At 40.7% G+C, this 25,086-nt stretch overlaps 4 protein-coding genes across 8 annotated transcripts in view; all 4 read left to right on the top strand.

The window, feature by feature from the left end:
• Positions 1 to 25,086, top strand: part of LOC120558386 (homeobox protein Hox-C10a-like) — a 132,348-nt gene that overhangs the window by 93,388 nt on the left and 13,874 nt on the right. Inside the window, exon 3 of one of the 3 annotated variants that reach the window (XM_039799359.1) lies at positions 23,105 to 23,146. The exons of 1 other annotated variant lie outside the window; for it this stretch is intronic. The gene's annotated coding sequence lies outside the window, so the exon portion shown is untranslated. Of the gene's footprint in view, positions 1 to 8,005; positions 8,060 to 23,104; positions 23,147 to 25,086 lie in introns of those variants that run through there. One more of the 3 variants, XM_039799363.1, reaches the window with a different exon arrangement.
• Positions 895 to 4,527, top strand: hoxc8a (homeobox C8a). The gene is made up of 2 exons (XM_039799371.1): positions 895 to 1,594; positions 2,941 to 4,527. The coding sequence occupies exons 1-2, from the start codon at positions 1,159 to 1,161 to the stop codon at positions 3,255 to 3,257; spliced, it is 753 nt and encodes a 250-aa protein (XP_039655305.1). The 5' UTR covers positions 895 to 1,158; the 3' UTR covers positions 3,258 to 4,527.
• On the top strand, positions 13,367 to 15,438 carry hoxc6a (homeobox C6a). Of its 3 annotated transcripts, none has more exons than XM_039799374.1 (2): positions 13,367 to 13,993; positions 14,440 to 15,438. In XM_039799374.1, the coding sequence occupies exons 1-2, from the start codon at positions 13,597 to 13,599 to the stop codon at positions 14,745 to 14,747; spliced, it is 705 nt and encodes a 234-aa protein (XP_039655308.1). In that variant the 5' UTR covers positions 13,367 to 13,596; the 3' UTR covers positions 14,748 to 15,438. The 3 variants fall into 3 exon arrangements, with proteins under 3 accessions (XP_039655308.1, XP_039655307.1, XP_039655306.1); XM_039799373.1 differs by having other exon boundaries at positions 14,437 to 15,438; XM_039799372.1 differs by having other exon boundaries at positions 14,416 to 15,438.
• hoxc5a (homeobox C5a) lies at positions 16,238 to 19,180 on the top strand. The gene is made up of 2 exons (XM_039799375.1): positions 16,238 to 16,889; positions 18,106 to 19,180. Exons 1-2 carry the CDS (start codon positions 16,412 to 16,414, stop codon positions 18,312 to 18,314), a joined length of 687 nt encoding a protein of 228 aa, XP_039655309.1. The 5' UTR covers positions 16,238 to 16,411; the 3' UTR covers positions 18,315 to 19,180.

Below are 25,086 nucleotides of genomic sequence, written 5' to 3'. Positions count from 1 at the left end.
AAAAAAAACAACCCACACTGGCATATTTGGAGATAGAGCCCATACAACTATTGAGCTGGGAAATGTGCGCGCGCTCATTGTAGCTAAATATCTGATGTAAAATTTTATGAACTCCTCCACGTGGGAGATTTACTGCTTATCCTCGTCGGTTTTACGGGGTCAGTAAGTGGCACCTAGTATTCACAGGTCGTGTTTATATTTGCGTGTGTCGGTGTTTTACAGCGCATGGTGCAAGTGTGTCGCCCTGGCCTTTACTCGATTACACGAGGATGATGTTATGTCTTATTCTCCTACATTGTTTCACTTGCATGTCATAGCTTCAATGTTGTCTTGCTTTTGCATTTTTCAGTGTTGCTTTATGTAACGTTTTGGTGTTTATACTTCCCAATTGCTATGTTGACCTCCTGGAGCCCATAAAAGCTCCACTATTTTCTAGAAATTAGTGTATAAGCTTCAGTAGGGCCTGGCAGGGAAAACAGCAACTCATAACAGCTGTATCCTTTTTTAAAGAGGGAACCTTCCCTGCTTTGTACACCTCATAACCTCCATGCAAAGACAACAAGCAAAGTGTATGTGTGTAATGTGTCTTAGTCTTTATCTTAACCACTCCACATCTCCATTGATCAGCTTATAACAAAGCTTTTTTGTGATAAACATAACATTGATCATATTTAAAGCCTCTTGGGTTGTTGGTTATGATTAGTGCAGCTCTTTTCAAGGTGGATATACGTAGGGCCCACGTCTGACCGGTCGTAGGAAGATGAAGGGGTGGGGGGTGGAGGAGGGTGGGGGGCGCTTGTGGTGGGGGTGGTTCGGTGGGAAGCTAAAAAAAAAAAAAAAGGAAAAAGAAAGAAAAGAGCAGCGTCTGTGACTGTGCCGGTGGAGCAAGCCAGCTTTAACCTTTGCTAAGGCACACCCAAAGCACATGCCATGAGCCGGGTTTGAGCCTGCGAAACCTGGGGAAAAACACTCACGACTGCGAGAGGAACGGCTCACACAGAGTGAGCTGTCGTAGATTGTCCAAAGGGGCAGCGTTTCTCCTAGTTCCGGTTTGTCTGCCTGTGCGCGCTGTGCGAGTTGGGACCCTAAACAAAAGGCTGCCATCATCCTAAAGGAGATATTCTGCGAGAGAGCCCGTCTGCTTGATGCTAACTAAACATGAGCTCCTATTTTGTTAATCCTCTTTTTTCTAAGTACAAAGGCGGCGAGTCACTGGAGCCAACTTACTACGACTGCAGGTTTCCACAAAGCGTTGCCCGCAGCCACACGCTGGTTTACGGACCCGGAGCAGCCGCACCGGGCTTTCAGCACCCGTCCCATCATGTGCAGGACTTTTTCCACCACGGGACCACTGGGATCTCCAACCCCGGATACCAGCAAAACCCCTGCGCTTTGGCTTGCCACGGAGACGCAACGAAATTTTATGGATATGAAGCCCTTCCGAGGCAAACGCTTTATGGTACCCAGCAAGACGCAAGCCTAGCGCAATACCCAGACTGTAAATCGTCGAGCAGCTCTAACCCCGGAGAAGGACAAGGCCACTTAAATCAAAACTCCAGTCCCAGTCTTATGTTTCCTTGGATGAGACCCCACGGTCAGAAATATTTCCTATTCTTTCGATGTTACTCTGTGCGCGCGCGTGTATGTGTGTGCGTGCGTGTTTGTATGTGTGTACGTGTGTGTGTGTCTGCTTGTGTTATGTGTCTGTTTGCATTTGTGCTAAATATTGTTGAGTATGCACGAGTGTGTCTCTTAACTATAAAACGAAATAAGTCAGGGAACATGATGGGGCACATACAACCTGTACTGCATGCTGCTGTTAACTCTGCAGCACATGTCCATGCAGGGCTGAATTTTTGCTTTCAAAAGTGCCTTTAAACAACGAATTGCTGATCACATCTCATGACAGCAGCTCTTTGAAGTCAAATATCGCTGTCATAAGATATTTCACAAACTCTAAACGCACTAGGGGGAAGAATTAATAAGTCATAGTTTAAAATATGGTGGTGCCACACACACTAGTAGCATGCAGAGTGACAGGAGGGTTAGCTGAAACACAACATGCCCCGATTATCCAGAATCCGGGTTTTAGGGGTTTGGGGGTAATTTGACCCACAGGCCCAATGTGGCTCAGACTCATACAGCCATAATCATAAGGGCTTTGTAGATATTACCTCCTCTCCATTCATGGATCATTCTGCTCAGGCTATCAGGCTACATTAACTCCACACAGGTGTAAGCTTCATTTTTTATCTGCTCAGAGATATTTATCATTAGCCTGATCCCCATCTGTTGTTACAGTGCAGCTTAATCTCATCTCTTTTCTCATACTTTTCCCCCCTCTTCTTATTTTCCTCATGTGTGTGTCACTCTGTGTGTGGCTGACAATCTCAACCAGGCTCGTCTAGGCCCTGTTGCTAGTGAGGAAAACCATACTAATTTATGTGCTTCTACGCGTAGTTTAAATACTAATCTAAAATAGAATATATTGATTTTGGTTTGTAGGAATTTATCATCAATACACTGATGGCAATATAGGACACCCTTGCCTAAATTTATAGATATATTAATTAATAATTGATAGCCATTTTCAATACAAATACAGAATATATTCTCACAGTAACTCTTTAGTGAAAGTGGGCGTAAAAGTCGGAGCACCTGCAGACAGATCTGTAAATGGCACAAACATAAGTAAAACATACAATTACGTTTAGAAATTCCACACGGAATACGAACTGTATTGCTTAATAGATTTACCCATCTCACACTTTAAATAAATAAGCCCCCTCCCGCTCTTGAGTGAATGTGAACATGAGTGAAAGCTAAATGAAGGAGCTGAACGATTAGTATTCATTAATTATAAGTCATCTGAATGCTTCTTTTTTTTTTATTGGGGACCGTTGTCAGTCCAGCTAACCTCTTGGCTTTATTTTATTCAAGCCCCAGGCAGACGGAATGGGAGGCAAACCTACAGTCGTTACCAAACTCTTGAACTGGAGAAGGAGTTTCTCTTCAACCCTTACCTGACCCGCAAGAGAAGGATTGAGGTGTCTCACGCCCTGAGCCTCACCGAGCGGCAGGTGAAGATTTGGTTTCAGAACAGGAGGATGAAGTGGAAAAAAGAAAACAACAAAGACAAGTTTCCGGGTCAGAGAGGAGAGGCTGAAGCCGAGGCCGAGGAAGAGGGCAACGAGGACGGTGAAGGGGAAGAGGCAGAAGAGAAAGAAGCGGAAGAGAAAGAAGAGACCAAGGAGTGATTTTATGGTCCTTTTTATGGTTATATGGCTGAAAAAGAGAAAAGAGAGGTCCCATAAACAGACGAAGAGTCACAAGGAGGCAGAGAGCGTCAACTTTATGACCACCCTTTCATTATGTCAAGAGGGAACAGGAATCCCTCTTAATATTGCTGTCATAAGTAGACAAAATTCTCCCTTCTCACGATTATCCTAACATGAGTTGCATTTGGATTTGGATTCTGTAGAAGCTACACACGCTTGTAGCTCATTTTCTTTGATAGAACAGTCACCCTTGCCAAAAGAGGGTCAATTAAAACGCATGTTAGATGGAAAATGGCTTAGCTATTTTTTTTTATACCCATTTTGCTTTTAATAATTGTATCAGAAGCATAGCCAAATAAGATCAAAACATGACCAACGCCGACCTGTGTTGTAAATATATTATAGCCTACATTTAAAAGAACATGGACGTCATTTCAGAGTAGCCTTTCCGAAATTGTAAGCGAAATGTATGGCCTATAACTTAGTAGTAAGTGTTCAAACATCATCGCAGCAGTTACATTGGCTAACGACCTGTGTAGAAACCACAAGTTTTATTATTCTAATTGTTACTGTTACTGTTTTACTCGTTTTCATGTGAATGGCCTAGACAAAGATAGCCATTAGCTCCTCAGACATCTTTTTCTAGGATTACCAGGGAAATGCAATCGTTTGAAATCCTTTGATGCTACCTAAACCTGGGGGAATTGCAATAGAGATTTCTGAATATAGAGATTTCATATGGTTTTAATTTTAAAAGTGTTCTATATCATCATTATATTAAGTTATGTATGTAGCATTTAGCCTACCCAATATACAATATACACTTGTTGAAGACAATTTGTGAGTCTTGGGAAGACAATTAGTTTAAAGCCAAGCAAACTATTTTGAGATTGTACCACGGCACTACCTAAACTCAGAGCTTTGCCTTTGCTGAATTTATATTCCTCACTTGTGGCATCGCTCTGATTCGATTGCAAGCTATTTCCCCAACAACTAAAACTGCCTATAACGCACATTTACTGTTTATGATAATACATGCTACAATTACAAGGATTTTAAAATAAGGGAATTTTTATTTTAATGTGCTGGTGACATAGCGTAGTTGTTTTTGCACTGAATATAATCTTTATGTACGTCTTGTTATATATTGATGTTAACAATATGCTCGTTTCCTGGTGTTTCTCCTGTGAAAGACGGAATTGTGTGTCCCCGCCATTGTTGATGTAAAATTACAAATAAACAAAATGGCTCACAATAATTTCTGTTTTGTATTGATATTACAGCCTCGGTTACTGAAATTATCCCCCAACACATAAAAAATATGTGAAGTGAAAAGCTAAATCACACATTCTGTTACCTTTTTCCCCTTCTATGCTTTTCTCTCTAACGACTTATGAACTTTGGGATGCTGTAGAGCCAAATATGAGCCTCCGTTTTCATATCCAGAAGTAGTTTGATACAAACAATCAAGACAAATCAATGAGGAAATGGCTAAACGTGCAACAATGTTGATGTTTTGATGATGCTTTGATTTTGCGCCCATATGCGCTAAAAACATTTACTGGCTGTGGCAGGAGGGGAGAGGAGGCGCAGGCATATTGAATAGCCTCTTGGCTAAAGTCAGCCTAATTTAAACTTTTCAACCAATTCGATTAAAAAACGCCAGACGTGCTTTTGCAGACGTATCCCTTTACCTTTTAAGGAAAGGTTGCGAATCCCATTCACAGCATGCTACTCTCCAAAGCCTGAGTCGTGTTTGATTCATCCTCTTAATAAGAAACTTCCTCTCTTCAGGGAGGACACGGAGCTTTTCTTAATGAATCTTGGGATGAATAATGGCTGTTTGAGATGAGATGAACAAACATCTGGCGTGATGTTAATAATCAGACTAAATAATGGCAAAGCACGAGGGAGGCTTTATCTGTCTATACCATGTGTTGTGTGAAACGTTGTGTCCAGACAAACCTCCGGAAAACACCAGAGCGTTGAAATCAAAGCGGATAGGAGGCCAAGTGCAGGTAACACCGTGTGTCTCCTCCTCTCCTGTCCAGCTGCTGCTGCTGCTGTTTTTATGATGACTGTTGAGAATAAACGTTAACAGTCAACATACAATCAGAGTACCACTGAAGTAGCACAAGCACTTCATGTGTCTCAAACGGTGCAGCAATGTAGGTCACTTGAGATGTTGTTACAATAAATAAAATACTCAGTCCCGTATAGTAATCTGATGCTTCTTTTTCAAATCATGAAATTTGACCTCTTCCAACTACTGTTTGCAACAGAATTCCACCCGCATGTTACTGAAGTACGAGCTGTATTTTTTTGAAGGCCAATAACAGACTAGTAGTTGTGTGTGTGTGTGTGTGTGTGTGTGTGTGTGTATATATTTTTTTCTTTTTTATTAGAACTAGGCTACATCTCGACTAATTAACAGTACCGTCTCTCCGTCTAGTTTTCTTTCATGTGTCATGCAGCTAAATTATTCAAGTCTGTCTGGTGCGTCTCCGTTTTACCCGTTCAGTTACAGACTAGATCTGAACAAGCTGAAGTGATCCATTCGATGTGTATATGAGACACTATACTGCAGACTATACTGTAAGGTGGGACTGTTATTCCTTGAATGAATACTATTTACTTAATAGGTATTTCACTTTAATTCAAAAGTTAAATACGTAAGTTTAATAAAAGTGTGATTATTTATTAAGCTTGAAGGTAGATATGAGTTTTTTGAAAAATGAAGGCCTTAACGGAACCATGTATTTTTTTGTAGACACATAATAAAAATAAACAAACCTGCGCAATGTTCTTCAAATAACGGTTGTTTCTTAATAGTTTTATTTATTTGTTTTCAGTGAAACGAACTTACAGATAAACAAAGCAGAGCAACATGTATTCAGTTTGATTGGTAAAGTTAGTGTAGCCTAACAAATGAAAATGAAAGCATTGCGCAGTTTTACGTACAGGCTTAACGATTGCATTTTAACTGTGTAAAAAGGCGCATTGCTTGCAAGCTGCTTTTCAATTTTCCTCAATGTAAGTCCATGCTGATACCACAAAATCAAATAGGGTCTCGCAGATCCTCAGTTTAGGGCTGTTTCCCCCCAATTGTGTCTTGTATTTGTCTAAATGAGACAATGTTGCGTCAAAGCGCAGCCCATCCAGGGTGTTTATTTCTCTATTTACTTGCGTGGAGTCTTTAGAAAATTCCGGATGTGTCCCCAAGTCACAGCTATTCTGCACCGTGTGTGTGTGTGTGTGTGTGTGTGTGTGTGTGTGTGTGTACTTTTACCACAGGGTTGACATTACCAATAAAGTTTAAGTGTACCTGCTGTAAACTTTATTGGCGGTGTAAAGGCACGGCTTGGATGGGTCTGCATCTTTTGTCTCTGTGTGCCGAGGCTCAGTGTGGAGATCACGGCCTGCAAGGACAAGGTGCGCCGCTCATCAAGTATGTAACTTAAATGCCTCTGATTATTTGGGTGTAGTGTGTTTATTTTATTCGTTACTGAGACTACGTGCCATCATTTTCTTGGAAAAAAAGAAGAAGCTAGAGGTCTTGTTCTAGTGGGGGAAAACCTGCGCGTTATGCTCAAATTAAATTATTTCTCATCTATTGTTCTCTTCATCTTGAATCCTCTTACTCTTATATCTCTTACCATGCAGTATATTTGTCAAAGGTGAAGACATTTTCTTGTAAACCTTTGGTCGCCTCATGTTCTCATTTATAAGATGAAAAAATGTATGTCCGTAGTTTCAAATGGGTCAATTTGTCCTTCTCTGTGTGTGTTACTCATATATCCTGTTGAAAGTTAGGACAAGATTTACAGTGTATGTTGTTACTTTGTCAGAAGGTTGGAAACCGCGCGCGCGCGAGCCTGTGTGTGTTTAGCTGTTTCAAGTTTAAAAACAGACTATACTCCTTCCAGCACTCAAGGCTAGCTACATTTTACATAATCTTGATATTACGCATGTACCTGGAGCATCTAGTTGATGTTTCATGTGATCATTGGAACCTTATATCTGCTTACTGGCATGCAATCCATCCTGAGACTCAGTCAGAGAGAAAATGGCCCAATATGGAAGTATCGTTTAGCTAATTGAAGTTTAATTGGACGTCTCTCTCTCTCTCTCTCTCTCTCTCTCTCTCTCTCTCTCTCTCTCTCTCTCTTTCTCTCTCTCTCTCTCTCTCTCTCTCCATGTCTCTCTAAGCCTCTCTCTGTTTCTTTTCCTCTCTCCCCTCTCTCTCTCTCTTTCTTACTCACACACTTTTATTTCCCATTTCCCGTTGGCTTGGGTACATCATGACATACAGCTTGTCCACCAGGGGAACTGTCATTTTTCTTTGACGCACGTCTAATTTGTGACATATGGGAAATCTTAGTATCACGTACCATGTCGTGTGGCCATTTTTAGTTTAGTGCAATCGAAAAAAAGAAAAGGGGGAAAGATGGGTGCAAACATTCCTGGTTGTTAAAGGGAGAAATTTACAGCTGAGTAATAAAAGTTTACGACTGAATCCTCCCTGCGATTGGTTGCGGCGAGCCACGTGGCACACGCTCTATGAACATGAACTTTATGCTGTTGTCTATTCTCTGGTCCTTCCCTTGTATCAGCAGCAGACTAAGCTTTGGCGTAGAAACGTCTTTTTTCTTAACTCTATTATAATACTATAATCATTTTTCGCGCTGCTTCCTGTGATATTCATCCGATCTCCGACTTCCTGACAGAGGGATCTTCGGGACAGTCGCCGCCTCTAGCAGCCGCTGCGTTTATCCCCCCACCACCCCCACCCCACCCCCGGAGGCAATAAAGCCGCGACTGGGAAGAGAAAAGAAGCAAGCATGCCTGCTAGAAAATACTTTTCTCGGCAAACAGACAGTCTGCCTCCATGAGCTCCTTATCCGGGATGTGAAGACAGTACGTGGGAGATGTGCGCTCTGTTGATATTTCCCACTCGCCTTCGTGACCCCTCAGCCGCTGTGTTCGACCACAGCGAAGCTACAAACTACGGAGAGCGTGCTGGGGTAAGATTACACACATATCTCTATCACTCTTTCTCAATGTTTTCATGTTGTTTGGCAATCAGCTGGTGGTGGCTGGGTCGAAATAATGAATGATGCAGTGTGTGTGAGTGAGTGACTGACTGAGTGGGTGAGTGAGCGAGTGAGATGTCTATTCTGTGTAGTTGTGACCTAACCTGTAGCCTGGGAGGCTGCTGATTGTACCTTCCTGGAGCTGGTGTAGCAGCACCTGCGTGTGTATTGAACGCTTTAGCCTACATTAGCGGAGCATTTTAGAGATTCTGTGCCGATGTGTAATAAATTGCCTACTGATAGTAAACTTTGTCATCACCCATGACCAGGCAGTGACAAATTACATGCATGTGCTCTAAATATTGTTTCCATACTTCACGTCATATTCAGCCTGTGCCAAGGGCCTTACAATCATATCATATATGCAATTTGACGTACACGCACCGCGCACACGCAAACACAGACACACACACACACACACACACACAAACAAACAAACACACGTATATATATATATCCCGGCAGTGCCCCCTAGCGATCAGAAGTGTTGCATGTGGAAGTGGGCGGGTGTTGAGGCTTGTTGTTTATGGCTGCTGGTTTTCGGCGGCGGTTCACTGCGGATGTCAGCTGACCCAGCTGATACACTGCTGCCAGTGAGTAACATCCATGGTAACCGCACGAGCTGACACCGAGGAGTGTTTCTGAGTGTCTGATTTGTTGTCACCTCGGAGAATGAGAGAATGGTCTGTTTTATTGTTTTGTTCTGATATAATGAGATGCAGTGATTTGTTATGTGATGCTGTGACATAATCACTGACGACATTGATGATGAGCAGGATGAGATTTTATTTAGCCAATACCATTTTCATTTTACACCATAAGCAAAATATATTATCACAAATATTATCATTGAAACCACCAGCATTAACATTTTTTTTTATAACATTAGTTATTAGTTATGATCGAACTGCGTGAAACATGGACGGGGCCAAATTCCAAATACAGTCAACAGTCCACTTCTTCGATTTCTTTCCAACATTTTGACAAACATTGTGATCTAGATTCATTTCTAAATATCCTCAGCATGTGGAACATCACACAAATGTGGCTGAAACCCATCTTTATACCAGTTGTGTGTGTGTGTGTGTGTGTGTGTGTGTGTGTGTGTGTGTACTTATTATGTGCATTTGGAGTTGAAAGCGGTTGTCTTATCAAAGATCAGTTTGCTGAAATGCTCCCTCTGTGTTTTATTATTGTCTGTGCAGAGACAAAATATTTTTAGTGTCATAAAGTGATTTCATGTGTTCCCGTCCCCTGCTGAAGCTCAGCAGTCTCTGCATTTTAATCTTGTGAAACACAACTATTGGTGAAGCCTTTGAAGTCTTATAACCTACTGTTACACACGTTGCTTGTTTTTCCCTTATGAAACATTGCTATTGCAACGAGTCGTGTCCGCTACTGCCCAATACTATGCCTGTAGAGAGAGAGAGGGAGAGAGAGGGAGTCTTTTATACATGACGTTGAGGTTGGGTAAATCTTGGTTTAAAATAAGAGGGGAAAACCACAGTCTATTGTTTTGCCCTGCAGTGTTTTTAAAACCAGAGATAGGTTCGCATTAAACTCCATGAAGTCATGCATCTGTCCGCATCACCACATTTAGAACCTTACTTACAAATCCCGACAGGGCAAAAATTTTGCCTACTAATGGTCATAATTTATGATGTGTGGATCAACATGCGCTCATTGGGCAACAGCTTCCTGAGTGCTTAACGAGCATAAAGTCGAACACTTCCGGACATTAATTGGGCTAGCCAGCGATGGTAAAGTGCTTATAGAGGGCTTTACATTGTTAGTATGTGAATTACTCCTTATTAGTAAGGTTAGAAGCGGGGGAGAGGAAAAAGCATCAGGGGCAGACCAGACTTTGCCTCCCTCGCTGTGTTTTTAATCATGGCTGATAATGCAGAAATTTTACAGGCCCCATATAACTAATTCTGAGTAATGTTGTGCAGTTGGATATTGATGTATAAGAATGCTAAAGAGAAGCTCTAAGTTCATGGACGTGGATGGGCCCTGTTGTGTTGCAGGGGAGCAGGCTGTTAAATTAGGCCTTCAGAAGAGCCAATTAAAGTGTTCATTTAAAAACGATCCAACATGATTGTAACTAACATTAGAACCTCGACGAATATAATAATAAAAGAAATTATGACTGAATACTAATGATGATGTTAATAATAATAATAATAATAATAATAATAGTCCTGTTACGCATGATTTCCATCAGGTGTAGCCGTCATTGCGCATTCACCGTAGATAACTACAAATCAAGAGCATATACATGAATTATTAATGCTATTTGTTAATATCCATGGCTAGTACTTAGTATCAGGCTATTTTTTTATATATATATATATATTTTCGTCTTAGACCTTGCTGGTTCATTCGTTCATAATATTCTTTTAAAGATCGTGCAAACGTAGACCAAACAGCTTCTTTCCTTCCTGCATCAGAAGCAGCGTTTGTGATTTGCCTCACGGGCCGCAATAAAACGCTAAAACACGAGGGAAAGAATGACCTTTCTAATTCTGCACACTGGCACAACCTCTGCTGCATTCCTGCCTCTCCAGTCCACACATTGGCTTTAGTGTTCAGCCTTTATTTACAACCTAACTTTATGGACCAGCGCGTTTTTTGGGTGGGCTGACTAACAATTGAGAAAAATCTGTGCTTTTAAACCTAAATAATTAAATCTAATATGTAATAGTTTAAATAAAGCTTTTAAAAGTTCTGTTGATTTGAAAGCTTTTTATAATGAGTAAATTACAACAACTGTATGGTGACAGAACAGAAATTGTTCAAATGAAACAAATGCTTTCACAAATCACACATGCTGCTTCTGACACCGTGAGCATGACAAATCAGGACAGAAACACTGTCTGCCAAAAACCAAATTCATCACATTTTGGGCGTCATTGCCTTTGTTTGAATTTAAATTCAAATGTCATTTAGCATTTAAGGTAGTGAATATACTTTGTGTTATGTAATGTGTTATGTTTGGTAACATCGTGGGTTAAAAAATGCATTCATATAGTTACATCCTGCTATTGAGTTTGTACTGTCCCATGATCAGCTAATTCGTTAGTTAATATCAAATTGAAAAGGAAATTATAATCCCAGGACAGCAGTACTGGGACATTATCCCTTCCAACTTTTGCGCTTTATTTGCCTCAAATCTGTGCGTCGCGGATGTCACATATGGCCACGAATAAGGTGAAGGGGAACTTTTATTGCACCAGCTACTTCCTTCTCTTTGTTCTTGTCTCTTTTATGGGCTATTCAGGATCCCAAACAACAGACCAAACAGTGTTGCACGTTTAGGCTGCAAGTATTCACCCTATTGAAGAAATCAATGAGGTGGACCAATAGGCTGCTGCGTTTGAACAGACATTTTCAATAACTGTATTGATTATTTTATTGGTATCTATTATGGCTTGTTGCAAAATGTCAAGATAATGTGAATGATATTGTTTTAAATGAATGTGTGGATTGTTGTTCCTGTCTAAACGGGCTTGTTTTTTAAAAATAGAATTCTGGTGGTGTAAAACTGCGCTCTTATCAGCTGTAAAAAACATTATACAATATATATAATTATATGGATCACAGAAAACTGGGTGAGAGAAGCTGGTCAATTTTATTTCATTAATATGGACTTGTTACGCATTTACAGGCAGCACATTTCGCCCTGACATGCGCTCAAGTCTCGCAAATTTCTTGCAGAACACCTCTAAAGTAATTTCCAAACCCATAATTTGCTGCTGAGATAATTATCGGTTCCCCTTTCCCCTGTGTGTGTCAGAGGAATGCCGAAGTATGATCAGAACAGGGGGAAAAGGCATAAGCATTTTAACACGTTGCATTTTACTGTAATTCCACTCTAACTTCTGTGCGTACATTTAAAGCATGTTGTTAATTGTTATGAGTTAAATAGACTGTACCTGAGAGCTGTGAGCTCATAGTGAACACCGAGCACTCTTGGCCTGTGGAGGACTTTGTCTGGCGTATTCTGGACAGTCGCATAACTGATTACATTTTCAAAGAGAGTGACAGAAACGATTTTCTTAGACGCAGCTCTTAGTCGGCCGGACCTATGCACGCTATTTCCCTTGACTTTATGCCTCCACGTGCTGTGCATTGCTTTAATTTCTGAGCCTGGGAGATTGCTGCTCGTGTTGCAGGGCTTTGCTGCAGAGATAGTTGTTGGTGTGCTGGGGAACGTCACTTGTTTTATTGCCCTCACAGAAGAGAGACCATAAACGCATTCTTACCACCTACACCCTCCCCCAGTTCACTGCAAAAGCATTGAAATTGCTCACATGCCAGATAATTCATACACAATGGAAACATTAACAGTATGTTGGAAACTCGTCGATATGGCTGAGATAAACAATAAATTCTAATATGAATTTCAGTCTTTACACAGAGGCGACGTGTCCTGCCGGATGAAAGCATGTATATTGTAGCCCATTGCTGCAGTGGTGTTATGAAATTAAAAACTGAGTTTTGGAAAAACACACACACACACACACACACACACACACACACACACACACACACACACACACACACACACACACACACACACACAATAACTCAGAATCACAGGACAGGGTTTTGCTTTATATTTCAGTAAACTGATTTAATAGCTGATTTCCTGAGTTGCACCCTATAAGACACATTTGGCGTTGTGTTTATGTGTTTTTATGCAAATTGTTCGCCTTGCAATGAGTGTGATCACTGTACTGAATGACACTGCCCACATTTCACATCAAACTTCCTCCCTAAACACCACATATTCTTAAACTTCAAGTAAAAATGTCTCATCCAGCCAAGCTTATAGTGTGCCACTCCAACTCTACGTTGTGTTTATCGGCATTTAGCACTAATGTTCAAGCTCTGAGCTAAAAGCTACAGTTTCTCCTCAACTCCTGCCTCTCAATTGGTGGAGAATGGTCAGCTGACGTTGTCATATTGTCTCTCACCGAGCCAAGCCTCGGCTATAACACTCGGGTTTGTGCGTCTTAACCGGAGATTGAAAATTAATAATATTGAATCCTCAAAGTAGCCCACGTCCAGTTAGAGAAGCAGAAAGTCACGGAGAAAAAAAGAAGACCTTGGAGAAAGGTGTGGTTGGTTGACACAGACGGGAAGGAGATTTACTGAGAACGAGATTGAAAAGAGACCGATAAAGACGTGGGGAGAGTTGGAGAGAGGGTTACAGGCAAGGTATGAATTCTTATTTCGCAAACCCGTCGCTCTCCTGCCATTTATCCGGTGGTCAAGATGTTTTGCCTAACGTACCCCTAAACTCCACCACCTATGACACAGTCAGACATTTTTCGTCGTACGGTGCTGCTGTGACCCAGAATCGGATATATGCACCTTTCTACTCTCCTCAAGATAATGTCGTTTTTGGGTCTGGCAGGGCACAATATGAATATGGATCAAACGTGTTTCTTCAAGACAAGGACGTGCTCCCCAGTTGCAGACAAACAAACATGGGACTCAATACACAAAGTCACATTGCTCAAGAGTACAGTTTGGATCAAGGAAGAGCAGGAGCGCAGGATCAGAAAACCAACATCCCGATCTACCCGTGGATGCAGCGAATGAACTCACACAGCGGTGAGTTTTACTACGACAAATAAATTAAGGAAATGGGCCAGTTTTACGATATGTCTTACCAAGAGAGTAAGTTACTTTTTATGGCCCCATAAAACATTACTGTATCCCCTCGACTTGTAGATGGGCCTTTGCATGTGCAAACAAACAGCTTTCATATTAAGAAAGATATAGTAGTTAATGAGTAGCGTGAGACAGAGAGAATACATTATGCTTTTATTATTTTAGATAATAAAGCAAAGATGCCCTATGAGATAGGATTTGTCTTTCAGTGAAAATGTGTTTATTTTTCTTCGTGGATTTGGATTACAATTATGATTTTTAACAATGCGATAAAACTTATGCTCAACTGCTTCAAAGTATTATTAGAGCACAGCATGCTTTTTATGTCAAACGTGTCTTCACCTTATAAACGATTAAATTAGTGACTTCACTTTGTATTTCAGCAGGAGTGGGCTACGGGACAGACAGACGCAGAGGACGTCAAATATACTCTCGTTACCAAACACTCGAGCTGGAGAAGGAGTTTCATTTCAACCGCTACCTGACCAGGCGCAGACGCATCGAAATCGCAAACGCGCTTTGTTTAACAGAGCGGCAGATCAAAATCTGGTTTCAGAACCGACGCATGAAATGGAAGAAAGAGAGCAACCTGACCTCCACGGTAACTGGAAGTGAACAGACAGGAGCCTCTCCAGAGGAGGAACGCAATGGCGAAATTGAAGAAGAGAAGGATGAGGACAAGAAGAAAGAATAGTTCAAAAAAAAGAAGAAGAGAAAAAAAAACACCTGATGACCATCAAAACCCAACATAACTACCTAAAAAAATCTATATGGACTTGAGAGCGACTTCACTGCATGATGGCTACCCGCAGCTCTCCCACTTATATCCTATGTTGACTACAGGAGTGTTGAGCCTTAGAAATCCAGATTATTTCAGCCACAGCCCCTGTGACATTTGGAGCGCTGATCTTTTGTTTGTTTGTTATTGCAATGCCACACTTGTATTGTGAAAATAAAAAGAAGTATTAATTTCTACTTTATTTCTTATGCCAGTAAAATCTATGTATTACCCCCCACACCCCATCCATCACTGTGAACTCTTTGATCACCTCACAAAATACAGTGTTGGTCAGACTTAACTCAATGTTGTACATGCCCATTCCACGGAAGGAACGGACCGGCGGACACTTTATTTTATAGTATCTAGTACTTGAATCATCCGCAGAAAAGTGTCCTGTATAAACATGAAAGTTGCACGAATAAAGACTGTAGTCCACACACACACACACACACACACACACACACACACACACACACTCTCTTGAAATGCCTGTAAATAATCAACAATATACTATGTAAATCCTGTGAGGACTTATGTGCATTTAGCCGCTTTAATAGACGCTGCATAACATACAATTGCGCTTAGCCCCTTTTTCTGATCATTAAAAAATTTTAAAAAATTTTTTTTTTAATTTTTAAAAATTTGATAAAAATGTCACCCTGGTCTTGTGTTTTTGGTAGCATTGCACGTTCTGAGTCAGATGACCGCAAGAAAGATTTCTTAAAACACGGTACACACTCAGTGCGTGATTGTGGAGGCTTATTTAATTTTAATTTTATCATGACCTTTATGGTCAGGGGAAGCTGTAAAGCCAAATTGGTAACAAATAAGCTAATGAAGTGATTTTAAAGCAAATGTTGGCCTCTTAAATATGAAATATTCAACTTTATGATTAACATAGAAGCACGGGAATGAGTTGTTGTCCAATATGCAGTTACACACTATAACATTCCTGTAGCTGTATTACTACGTTATAACACAACTCCCAGCGATGTTCAAGTTTCGACTCCATATGAGTAATACATTTTAACCAAGTGAGCACTTTAATTCCTTTCATTATTATTGTTATTATTATTGTATTTTTTTATTATATGGGAGTATTGGTGGACTCGCAGTGTGTCAGGGGCAGAGAGCTCTGTCCGGTTCTGACCGTTCTGCCCCATACCAGACACCAGATGACGCTCTTGTCTTACTGTCCTGCCCTTTTTGCGCTAAAGATCTCTGCCTGGTCCTCAACAACCAACAGCTCAAAGTTTACCGGACACGTTTCTCCTATTCATCAATATCCCCATTGAGTATCAAAGCCAATTTATGACTGGCCAACATGTGCACGTGATCCCATACAAATACCCCATATTTGGGCAGCGCACGTCGGATCAAGAATTAAAAAAAGATACCAAAGCCTACTCCACCTATAAATCCTGGATTATTTTTTTAGGGCAGACAGCTCTGAATTTTCCAAAAGCGGCTACAAAGAAAGGCAATGATCAACAAAAACAAGGAAATAACCGCAACATACACGCCGCAGCCCTCTCTAGGTTAAAAAATAAAGTAGGCTATCGGTGATAGTTTAAAAAATGAGCTCTTATGTTGACAGCTGCAATCTCAGGCAAACAAGCGAGACAACTTCTCCTAACACTATGTTTAGTTTCGATCTTTCTGGGCGCACGTCCAGCCGCTATGAGGGTGTTAATGTGAACGGGATATTCACTTGTCCCGTCCCCACGACCTCTGTTGAACGGGAGGAGATGAAAACTAGCCTGCGTGGCAATACGGATACTCCTCTCCCGTCAGGACCACAGATAACCATGGTCTCCAGTAGCTCGTCCGTGGACGCAAGCGGGCTCAGCTACTGCAGCAGCGCGCTGCTGGGACTAGGGGCAGACAGAGACCCGGAGAGGAGCGCAAAATCCGGCGGCAACAAGAGCCAGGAGAGCGAGAGAAACGCGGAGAACACGCAAACGGTGAAACGACACACAAATGTGAACCAGCGTCAGGACAGTGAGCAGCGGCCACAGATTTATCCATGGATGACAAAACTGCACATGAGCCACGGTAAAGTTTGCCTATTTTCTAAAGTGCGACTTAAGATGATTTCCCTTATTCACTCTTTACGCTGCAACACTTCTTTTCGCCCGTTCTAGTTTCCCTCTTGAGTTTTATAGGCCAAACGCAGGAAATAATAAAAACTCGCGGTCATAAATTTTATGACAAAGGCATCCATTGCTCGTAAACCTGCTCTGTTACGGTGAAGAGGTGATCTGTGGGGTGATTTATGGTGGTATAATTGGATAAGAGAACAAAACTGTGATAAAACTATGAAATAATATTCACAAATTCCGATCTAAGTATTAGTTTTTGCCTTGCTTCGTTTATAGTCTTAGTTCATGTTTTACAATATCAGGCTCACTGTGTGTGTGTGGGAGAAGCTTTAGCCTTAAATTGAACTCTGGGAAACACCAATGCCCTGACCCAATCATGAACTTTTCACCTCTAAAAGATTAGAATAGGCGTGCTCCTTCTCCATGCCTTGAAACCACTGGTTGTCTATAGACTGCGTGTGGACAGCGAGCACATTTGCTGCAAAAAGAAGCTACTTTTGTTTTGTGTTCCTCCATATGCAAACATCCAGGAGCACACAGCAGGGACGTTAAAAATATCCAAGTCTAAGAGCAGGAAAGGCCTGTTGCTTTACTAAGCACGCCTGTTCATGAGCAACTCTATAAATAGGAAGACATATCTGGAGAACATCAGATTCCATTTTCTAATCCCACTTCTTTAGATTTTACACATCTGTTTTTCCTCCCACGCTGTTTAGTCCTGTGCAGCGGTATTAGTCGAGGCCAGTGTTTACAGGGAGGCCAACACATTATTAGTTATCTCGTTTTACATATTACAATAAAATACGATTTCTTAAGTAATAGTATTGTGTATATGTTTTAATCGAAAATAATGTAGAGGGCCCTCCTTTCTTTAAACGGAGTATATTTATTGGATGTAGTTACACTATCCTTATCAGTCTGACATAGGCTACATTTTTATTACACAAATCCACAGTAAGTAATATCAGGTTATATAAAGATGTTTGATCTTTTAAATGAGGGTGGAAGTGGACATAAATTAATAGATGTGTGCTTCTAATGCTTATTTATATGGATAACCAATCTTTTTTTTTTTATATAGGCCTATGTAATAATACTATTGGCCTACTATAATATTTATTGACCACTACAATGCTGCTGAAAGCTAACTGATTTTAATACCACTTCAGAATCGGAGGGTAAGCGGTCCAGGACCAGTTACACCCGCTACCAGACTCTGGAGCTGGAGAAAGAGTTTCACTTCAACCGGTACCTGAGCCGCCGCAGGCGCGTAGAGATCGCCCACACCCTGTGTCTAAACGAGAGGCAGATCAAAATCTGGTTCCAGAACAGACGAATGAAGTGGAAGAAGGACTCAAAGATCAAAGTGAAGGAATAAAAAGTGCACCAGAGAGCGGGGTGCATGCAGCACGTTTTCAGCCCCACGTTGCACAGTGCTGGAGTGCCGCCTGACCTCCGGATGAACTGCTTGGAGCAATGACATCATGACACCGCTCTGTGTGCTTCATCACCAATTATGTGTCACTTGCTGCAGTTTGGGACCTAATGTATTGAATATCACTCACTTTGATCAATCGGTTTACATTTCTAAATTAATTTGCTGCCCATGCGATGATAACCTCACTTTGCTGCACGAAGGGGACAAGAGGTTGAGGGGAGCATGGTCCTTCCCGCTGCAAGGCTTTTGGTCTGCAGTGCACTGAAAGGCTGCACAATGCTACTATTAATCTACGTTTTTAATTAGGACAGGAGTAGTGGGGGATGGGTGATAGCCCGCATCATTTCCAACACTAGCATGACCACGTGATAAAAAAAAGTTTAAGGTCAACGAATCAAAATAAAGACAAAAAATATGACTGGCTGCTTAAGAGCAACAGCGAGATAGTTTCCCACCAGTAGAACTACTTTTCCACCTCTTTCTTTTTCCTTTGTAAATTCACTCTTTAATATGTTGCAGTGGTTGGATGTGTGATGTGTTCAGTGAGCTAAAATCTTTGTGAGTGGGTTTCTGTGAAGGCATCCTCCATGTTGTGTGTCATATCCTTGTGAATCTAAATCATTGTGTATAATTCAGCGACTGTATGTGATAATATTGTGATGTGCAATAAAGCCATTTCTCTCGCCCTCTGTAAACTTAAGGCGCCTGGTTCGCACGAGGCCTAATAACGGTTTACACGAGGCCTAATAACTGATAGATGGCTTAATTGTCGATTGTAACCAATAAAGTCTCATCATTAAAATTAAGGAATTGTCCTATGGTCAGTATGCACATTTCTGGGGGTTTTTTCTTCTCATATCAGGGGTAGCGGAATCACACAGCTGGTGTATATGTAATGACTTCTGCTATATGTCTACTGAATTAAACTACTATAGAAAGTTACTTTACAAAAATAGCCTACTACAGTTTTTCTTTGTTTCTTTTGTTTCATCCTACTGATCACGTTTTTTTTTATCCTGGCATGGAATCCCCAGAATTTCGTTGACTGACAAACGCGCTCTGAAGTTTAAGGCCCTCATAAAACTTTATTGCCCCTTTTTCAGCACTCCACCACAGGCAGACTGCCGTTTCCTGTTTTGTCAGGGAAGGAAGCGACACACTAGCCTGTGATAACACACCGCCCACAACACAACATGGATGCAAAACTTTGGTTTCCTGTGGCCGCAGACTGACGCGCCATCACTGTTGAGACCATATGGCAACTTTATGATATCGCCCTGCTCTTTAATCCTGGCATCATTACGCTGTAGTTAAAACAACACTATCTGCTACAGAGGAAATCAAAAGCATGCCAGTTGCTGGGTGTTTGTAGTAGCAGCTTTTGTAAAAGTAGAAGCAGGACAGCCCAAGGTTATTAAGTAATTTCTCCATCACTACTTAAAGAAAATAAAAATCAACTCACCTCTTAAACTAATAGCTTCCTATTCAACTTCCTTGACGGTTATGAGAACCGGTCAGCACAGCGTCCACTTTCTCTGCGCTCTGTTAGGCCTAACCTATGCATGGACAATGTATTGAATCCCTTTTTGAATGTCTTTCTTTTAGGATATTTTAAAGTTTACAAGGTTACATATGCCAATTGCCCCAAGCAGGGCCTGTGAATGGTGCACAGGAAGCACGTGGTGTCATTTAAGTGGGTTTTATGGCCTGGAAGAGCTGACAAACCTTCGATATATACACATCATATATAATCTTAACTGTCCGGAATCGCAGCTGCTGGCTTCCCCTTATCTGAGGAAGAAAGGGCTTTGTGGCATTGAGGATGCAGTACCTTTCTCCGGACTGTGTAGTCGGGTGGTGGGGAGGACGGAGAGCTGCTGCAGTAAGTTGCTTTTAACTTTGCCTTTACAGGCCTGCGACTGTGCTGTTATTTCACCGTCAACAAATAATGCGTAAGTTTTATATTAGCGTGACTTTGAATGCATGGCTTTATAATTAACGATGTGAATTCATAGTGAATAAGCGTTTTATATTTTTTATATATCAATAACCGGAGAAATGTTTTTGATATTTTAAAGGAGGTTTGGTGTTGCATATTTAGTCCGAGAGAAACGGGATTATACGGAAATGCCGCTCTATTTGGATTGTCAGGAGGATTATTATTTTTTCGCAGCATCATCTTTATATGTGTAGTCTTACCATATTTTAATCTTACGGAATTAAAAGCAAAAAAAAAAAAAACCTGGATGTTGTAATGCCTTTCATCACATTGGAGATACAGTGGCAGTCCGTTTGATTCAACAGTTTGCTTGTTAATGCTGTCAGTGAGAGAATATAAACATATTTGAAAGAGAGGTGACTTGAGGAAAATGAAAAGACATCCATAAAATCATCTGGCGTTCAGCTTCACCATTCACCCCACCCTTTTTTATTTTTTGTTTAATTCTTAGCCAAGTCTCTTAGTTCTTAGTGTCACTGACACAATATGTTGAAAATAAATGTGACTTTGGTTCTGTGTGATGCTAAACTGTTGTCTTATAGTTTGAAATACTGCACCAAAAAAGCTATAAAATACAAAACCTTATTAAAATGCTTCATCTCACTGTCACATTGACATGAGGTTAGTGTTTGTCCTCATGAGCTCCTGTTGTTTTAGGGCCATGTCTGGGCCAACAGACAGGTTGGATTCAAAGGCACTTTGCAGTGTAATTATGCCTGTGAAAAACAGTGTGGATGTAAGCTGGAGGCATGACTGTTGCATGTTTTTTGCACAATATAAGGAATATTTGTTTTTCACCCTCATACCTCGTGTTGTCCTCACTGCAGGGGCAGATATTACTGAATTGATCAGTTTGGAGACTGATGAGGCAATGCATCTCATAAGCTCGATAATTTTCTGTTGCTCTGTAGGGCACATCATTTAATTGCCCATATGTCTTTGAAAGTAGTTCAGCCTAGAAATACTGGTATTTTCTTAATCAATGTGTGGAATTGCAAATGGCTCATTTTGAAATTAAGTCTTGTTTGGGTGAGTGTAGCTAAGCTGAGCGAGCAAGGGTGCTGCAGCATCAGATCAGAGGCTAATGTAGGAATTTAATATAATAGAAATTGACCAATCAGCTCTCATCCGGAGTTTCTAGACTTAAGGTTAAGATATCATTAAATCTGTGCACCTTCATATATGTAACACTGTGTCATCATGACACAGTCTGTTGTTTTTGACCTAAGAAAATCAGGATCTCTTTTTCAGTCTGATGTTTTCAGGTGTTCAGGAGGATCAATTATACACTTCCATTAGGGGGCGCTGTAACACGCTCCTGTGTGGGTGAATCACTGTGGGGGCAATGTGTCCACGTAGGGGCATGGATTTGTGCTCTTTTCATCCCATGATTTTACTTGATTTCGCCCTCTTTTTTGAACAGTTATTGCCCTATTTAGAATTATCAAAGGGAGAAAATTGTCATCATAAACTCCCTAACTAAAATAAAAAAGAATCCAAAATGGACAGATGTTTTCCTATAAAGACATCATATGAAATATTTTCTCTTCTCCAAAAAATTTGAAACAAATTTGTTGTATGATATGACATCTTCATAGAAATAGCAGACCCTTTTTATAATCGAAATGAATATATTGTCATGACTTCTCAGTCATTGCACCTTGAGAGGAAGTTTGAATCAAGTATGTTGTTGAAATCAAAGTCACTCCATATGAAAATAATCTAACATCACTACAGTGAAAGTGAAACCGTCTAAACTTCCGTTTTCACTGCCATGTTATGTGCTGTCGTATTCCTTTCTTTGACCTGTGGAGCTGACACATCATTCAATCCTCAGAGGTCATTTCCGGGTGAGCAAAGACTTCCCTTTGTCTGAGCCCAAATACAAACCATAAAGTCCCATTACGTCGTTTTCGAACGCAGCCAGAATTTATTTACAATGTGAAGACAAAGTCCTAATTCTTTTATTGACTGTTCGCCATAATTCAGCCGCGCTGAAGTCCAGAGATTTCTATTCATAGAACATTTGCCCAAGGAAATACCAAAATGCTTGCAAATTTAATTTCACTGTCTAAAAAAAAAATGTCCCGTCCTAAATGTAGCTGTCCTCGGTCCCAGTACTACAGGAGCCCACACATGCCATAGCTTTTCTAGGGCAGCGTCCCTTCAATTAGGCTAAATAACAGAGGAGATCAGACGCAGAGGGACAAACTGAAGGATCATTAAGATGAAATAATAACGCAACATATCAAAACTGTTTCGGTGTTTTAAAACTGGGAGATTAACTGTAGGTAACTTGAAGGAGAAATGTTTTGTCTTAAATAAATATATATGGATGTTCGATTATTTATATAATTTGTTGCTCGTAATTTCAATTGATTCATTTTTATTTATTATTATCATTTGTATGATATGGTGGCAATTTTGAATGGAGCAAAACACGGAATAGGGTATACACACAATGACTTTATTCACTTCAACGTTATGCGCCTGATTTCTGTGACTTTACAAATGCTTGCTCAATTAATTCAGAGAATGGACAGTGGATAATTTATTGATCTAATAAATCTGTTTTTAAAACGTAAATATGAATTTAACAATGTGTAGAGTTTTGGCTTCTTTAACAAGAATTCAAATTTTCCAGTTTTGATGCAAAAGTAATTTTCTTAACAACAACAAAAAGATGACCTTGATCTAAATTTTCGTTTTCTTTCTTTCTTTTTTTTTCCAGACAGTTCATCGGGTCAAAATGAGTGGGACCGTGGATTTATCAGTAAGTGCTATCCATCGCCCCACACATATCCACCTGGCTTTAGTCAAGAGATGTGACACTTCGTGGAGCTTGTTATTTGGCTGTAGGCAAACAGCTGGCTCCACTGACATCACAGGAACTGATGCCTGTACTCTCAACGAACTTGTTTAGGGATTCATAAAAGGACTGCGGTTCAACAATCACACAGTTTTTATTTTTCAATTTCAAACATTAGGTACAACAAAAAATCTACTTAAACTCGAATTACTGTCCTCCTGCAAACTACTTGGGTCTAGTTAATGGCCAGAAAAGTTGCACTATTGTTGCAGGTGAACTGGATTTAATGAACCACAACATTGCTGTAATAAACTGCAAACCAACCAATGGTTTCTGTGGGGCATCTAGTATCTGAAACCACCTCTGCTTCCCTCGCTGCTGCTGTTAGAGGATATTCATATCAACTAGTCTCCAGTCTGTCTGCATTTCATTAAAACTTTCTATTTTTTATTTTAACTGGACGAACGTTATTACACCTGGGGAGAGTAAACGTGTAAAGGCTATTAGGTTAAGGGTTTGATTAAAAGCGCATCGTAACCATTTTCATCAGGGAGCAGAATATTGCTGCACTGTCTGCATCCAGGTCAGCTGCTGCTGGGCCACCAAATTAAAAACATGCCATGCATGGACACAACGACAGCCTCCACATATAGTTTCGCACAGATTTATTTTGTTTACATATATACATGTGTGAACACGCTTGTAGTGCTGTTATTTTGCAAGAGGGGTTGGGGGGAAGAGGGGGGAGCTTAACAATTTCTCAAATGAACAAATCAAACATCAAATTAGTCCGCCCGAGGGCCTCATTTTTTGTACTTCTACATTATAACTAGTTATTGAACTAGGAGCACGATCTGAAAGCCATTTGTGGGGAGAAAGAATTCATTGCTGTCTCTCCATCAATAATCCTTGGCAGTGAACTATTGGAACCAGTCAAACGCGAGGGGTGAAACGCGGGTCAGGCTGTCTAACTAATATTAAAATGCGTCCGCCAGAGCGCATGGGGCGAGAGGGAGTATGTGTGCGTGCAGCTCTTTCACACTGGCTAGGTGCACAACAAACGGCGTGTATTTAGATGAGCATATGACAAAGCCAAATGAAAATGAGTTAGATTTTGTGTGACTATTTCGTCGTTAGTTGCCTACACTGTTTGTTGGCTCAGGATGTTTTGTTCTTCAATAAAAATCTATGAAATTGATACACTGAATGCACGCGAGAGAAATAGATTGAGATGCTTTTTGTTGACAGTGTTTGAAGTCCCCTGTGCATTTCCACTGTAATCAATTCCATTCATTCACAATCTGAGCATGTTTGCTGTTTTTAATAACCCCGAAACAGGCCACATGTCTGATATTGCATTTTTCATCCGAGGCTTTTCTCATTAGCTTCCAGAGTGTCAGGAAGAAAGGTTACCGAGCGGTCAGTATGGTAATAGCTTGCAGAAGAAATGGTTGGGAACAATAGAAACTTATTTTTCATCTGTGCTGTCACGCCGTCCCTTTGTATCCGCCGTGTTTGTGACTGAATATTCATATAGGAGCTACCTCAAAGGCAGAGGTTGAATGTTAAGAAAAGAGGCACTCTTGTCCTTTGCACACGACGCGTTTGTGTGTGTGTGTGTGTGTGTGTGTGTGTGTGGAGAAAATATGTTAAATTCGTATTTTCTTTAAGAGCTTAGCAGCCTTGATTTGTGTTTGTGATAACCAGCATCTCGCTTTGTGCAATATTTCTACTCTACTGCAGCCTGAATATTTGTTATAACACTACTCCACTACTTCAGACATGATGACCTGCTTCATGCCTGCTTGCATGGAGGTTTGCCTGAGAGATCACGTTTGCCGTGTTTAACCTAAAACACATTAGTTGTCTATATGTACCCTGTAGAACCGAATTTGTGTGAAGTA

Source organism: Perca fluviatilis, chromosome 5, assembly GCF_010015445.1.
Source record: "Perca fluviatilis chromosome 5, GENO_Pfluv_1.0, whole genome shotgun sequence".
In the NCBI taxonomy this organism is placed as follows: Eukaryota; Metazoa; Chordata; class Actinopteri; order Perciformes; family Percidae; genus Perca; species Perca fluviatilis.
The sequence above is the reverse complement of the archived record's forward strand: the minus strand, read 5'-3'. Positions and strand labels throughout refer to the sequence as shown.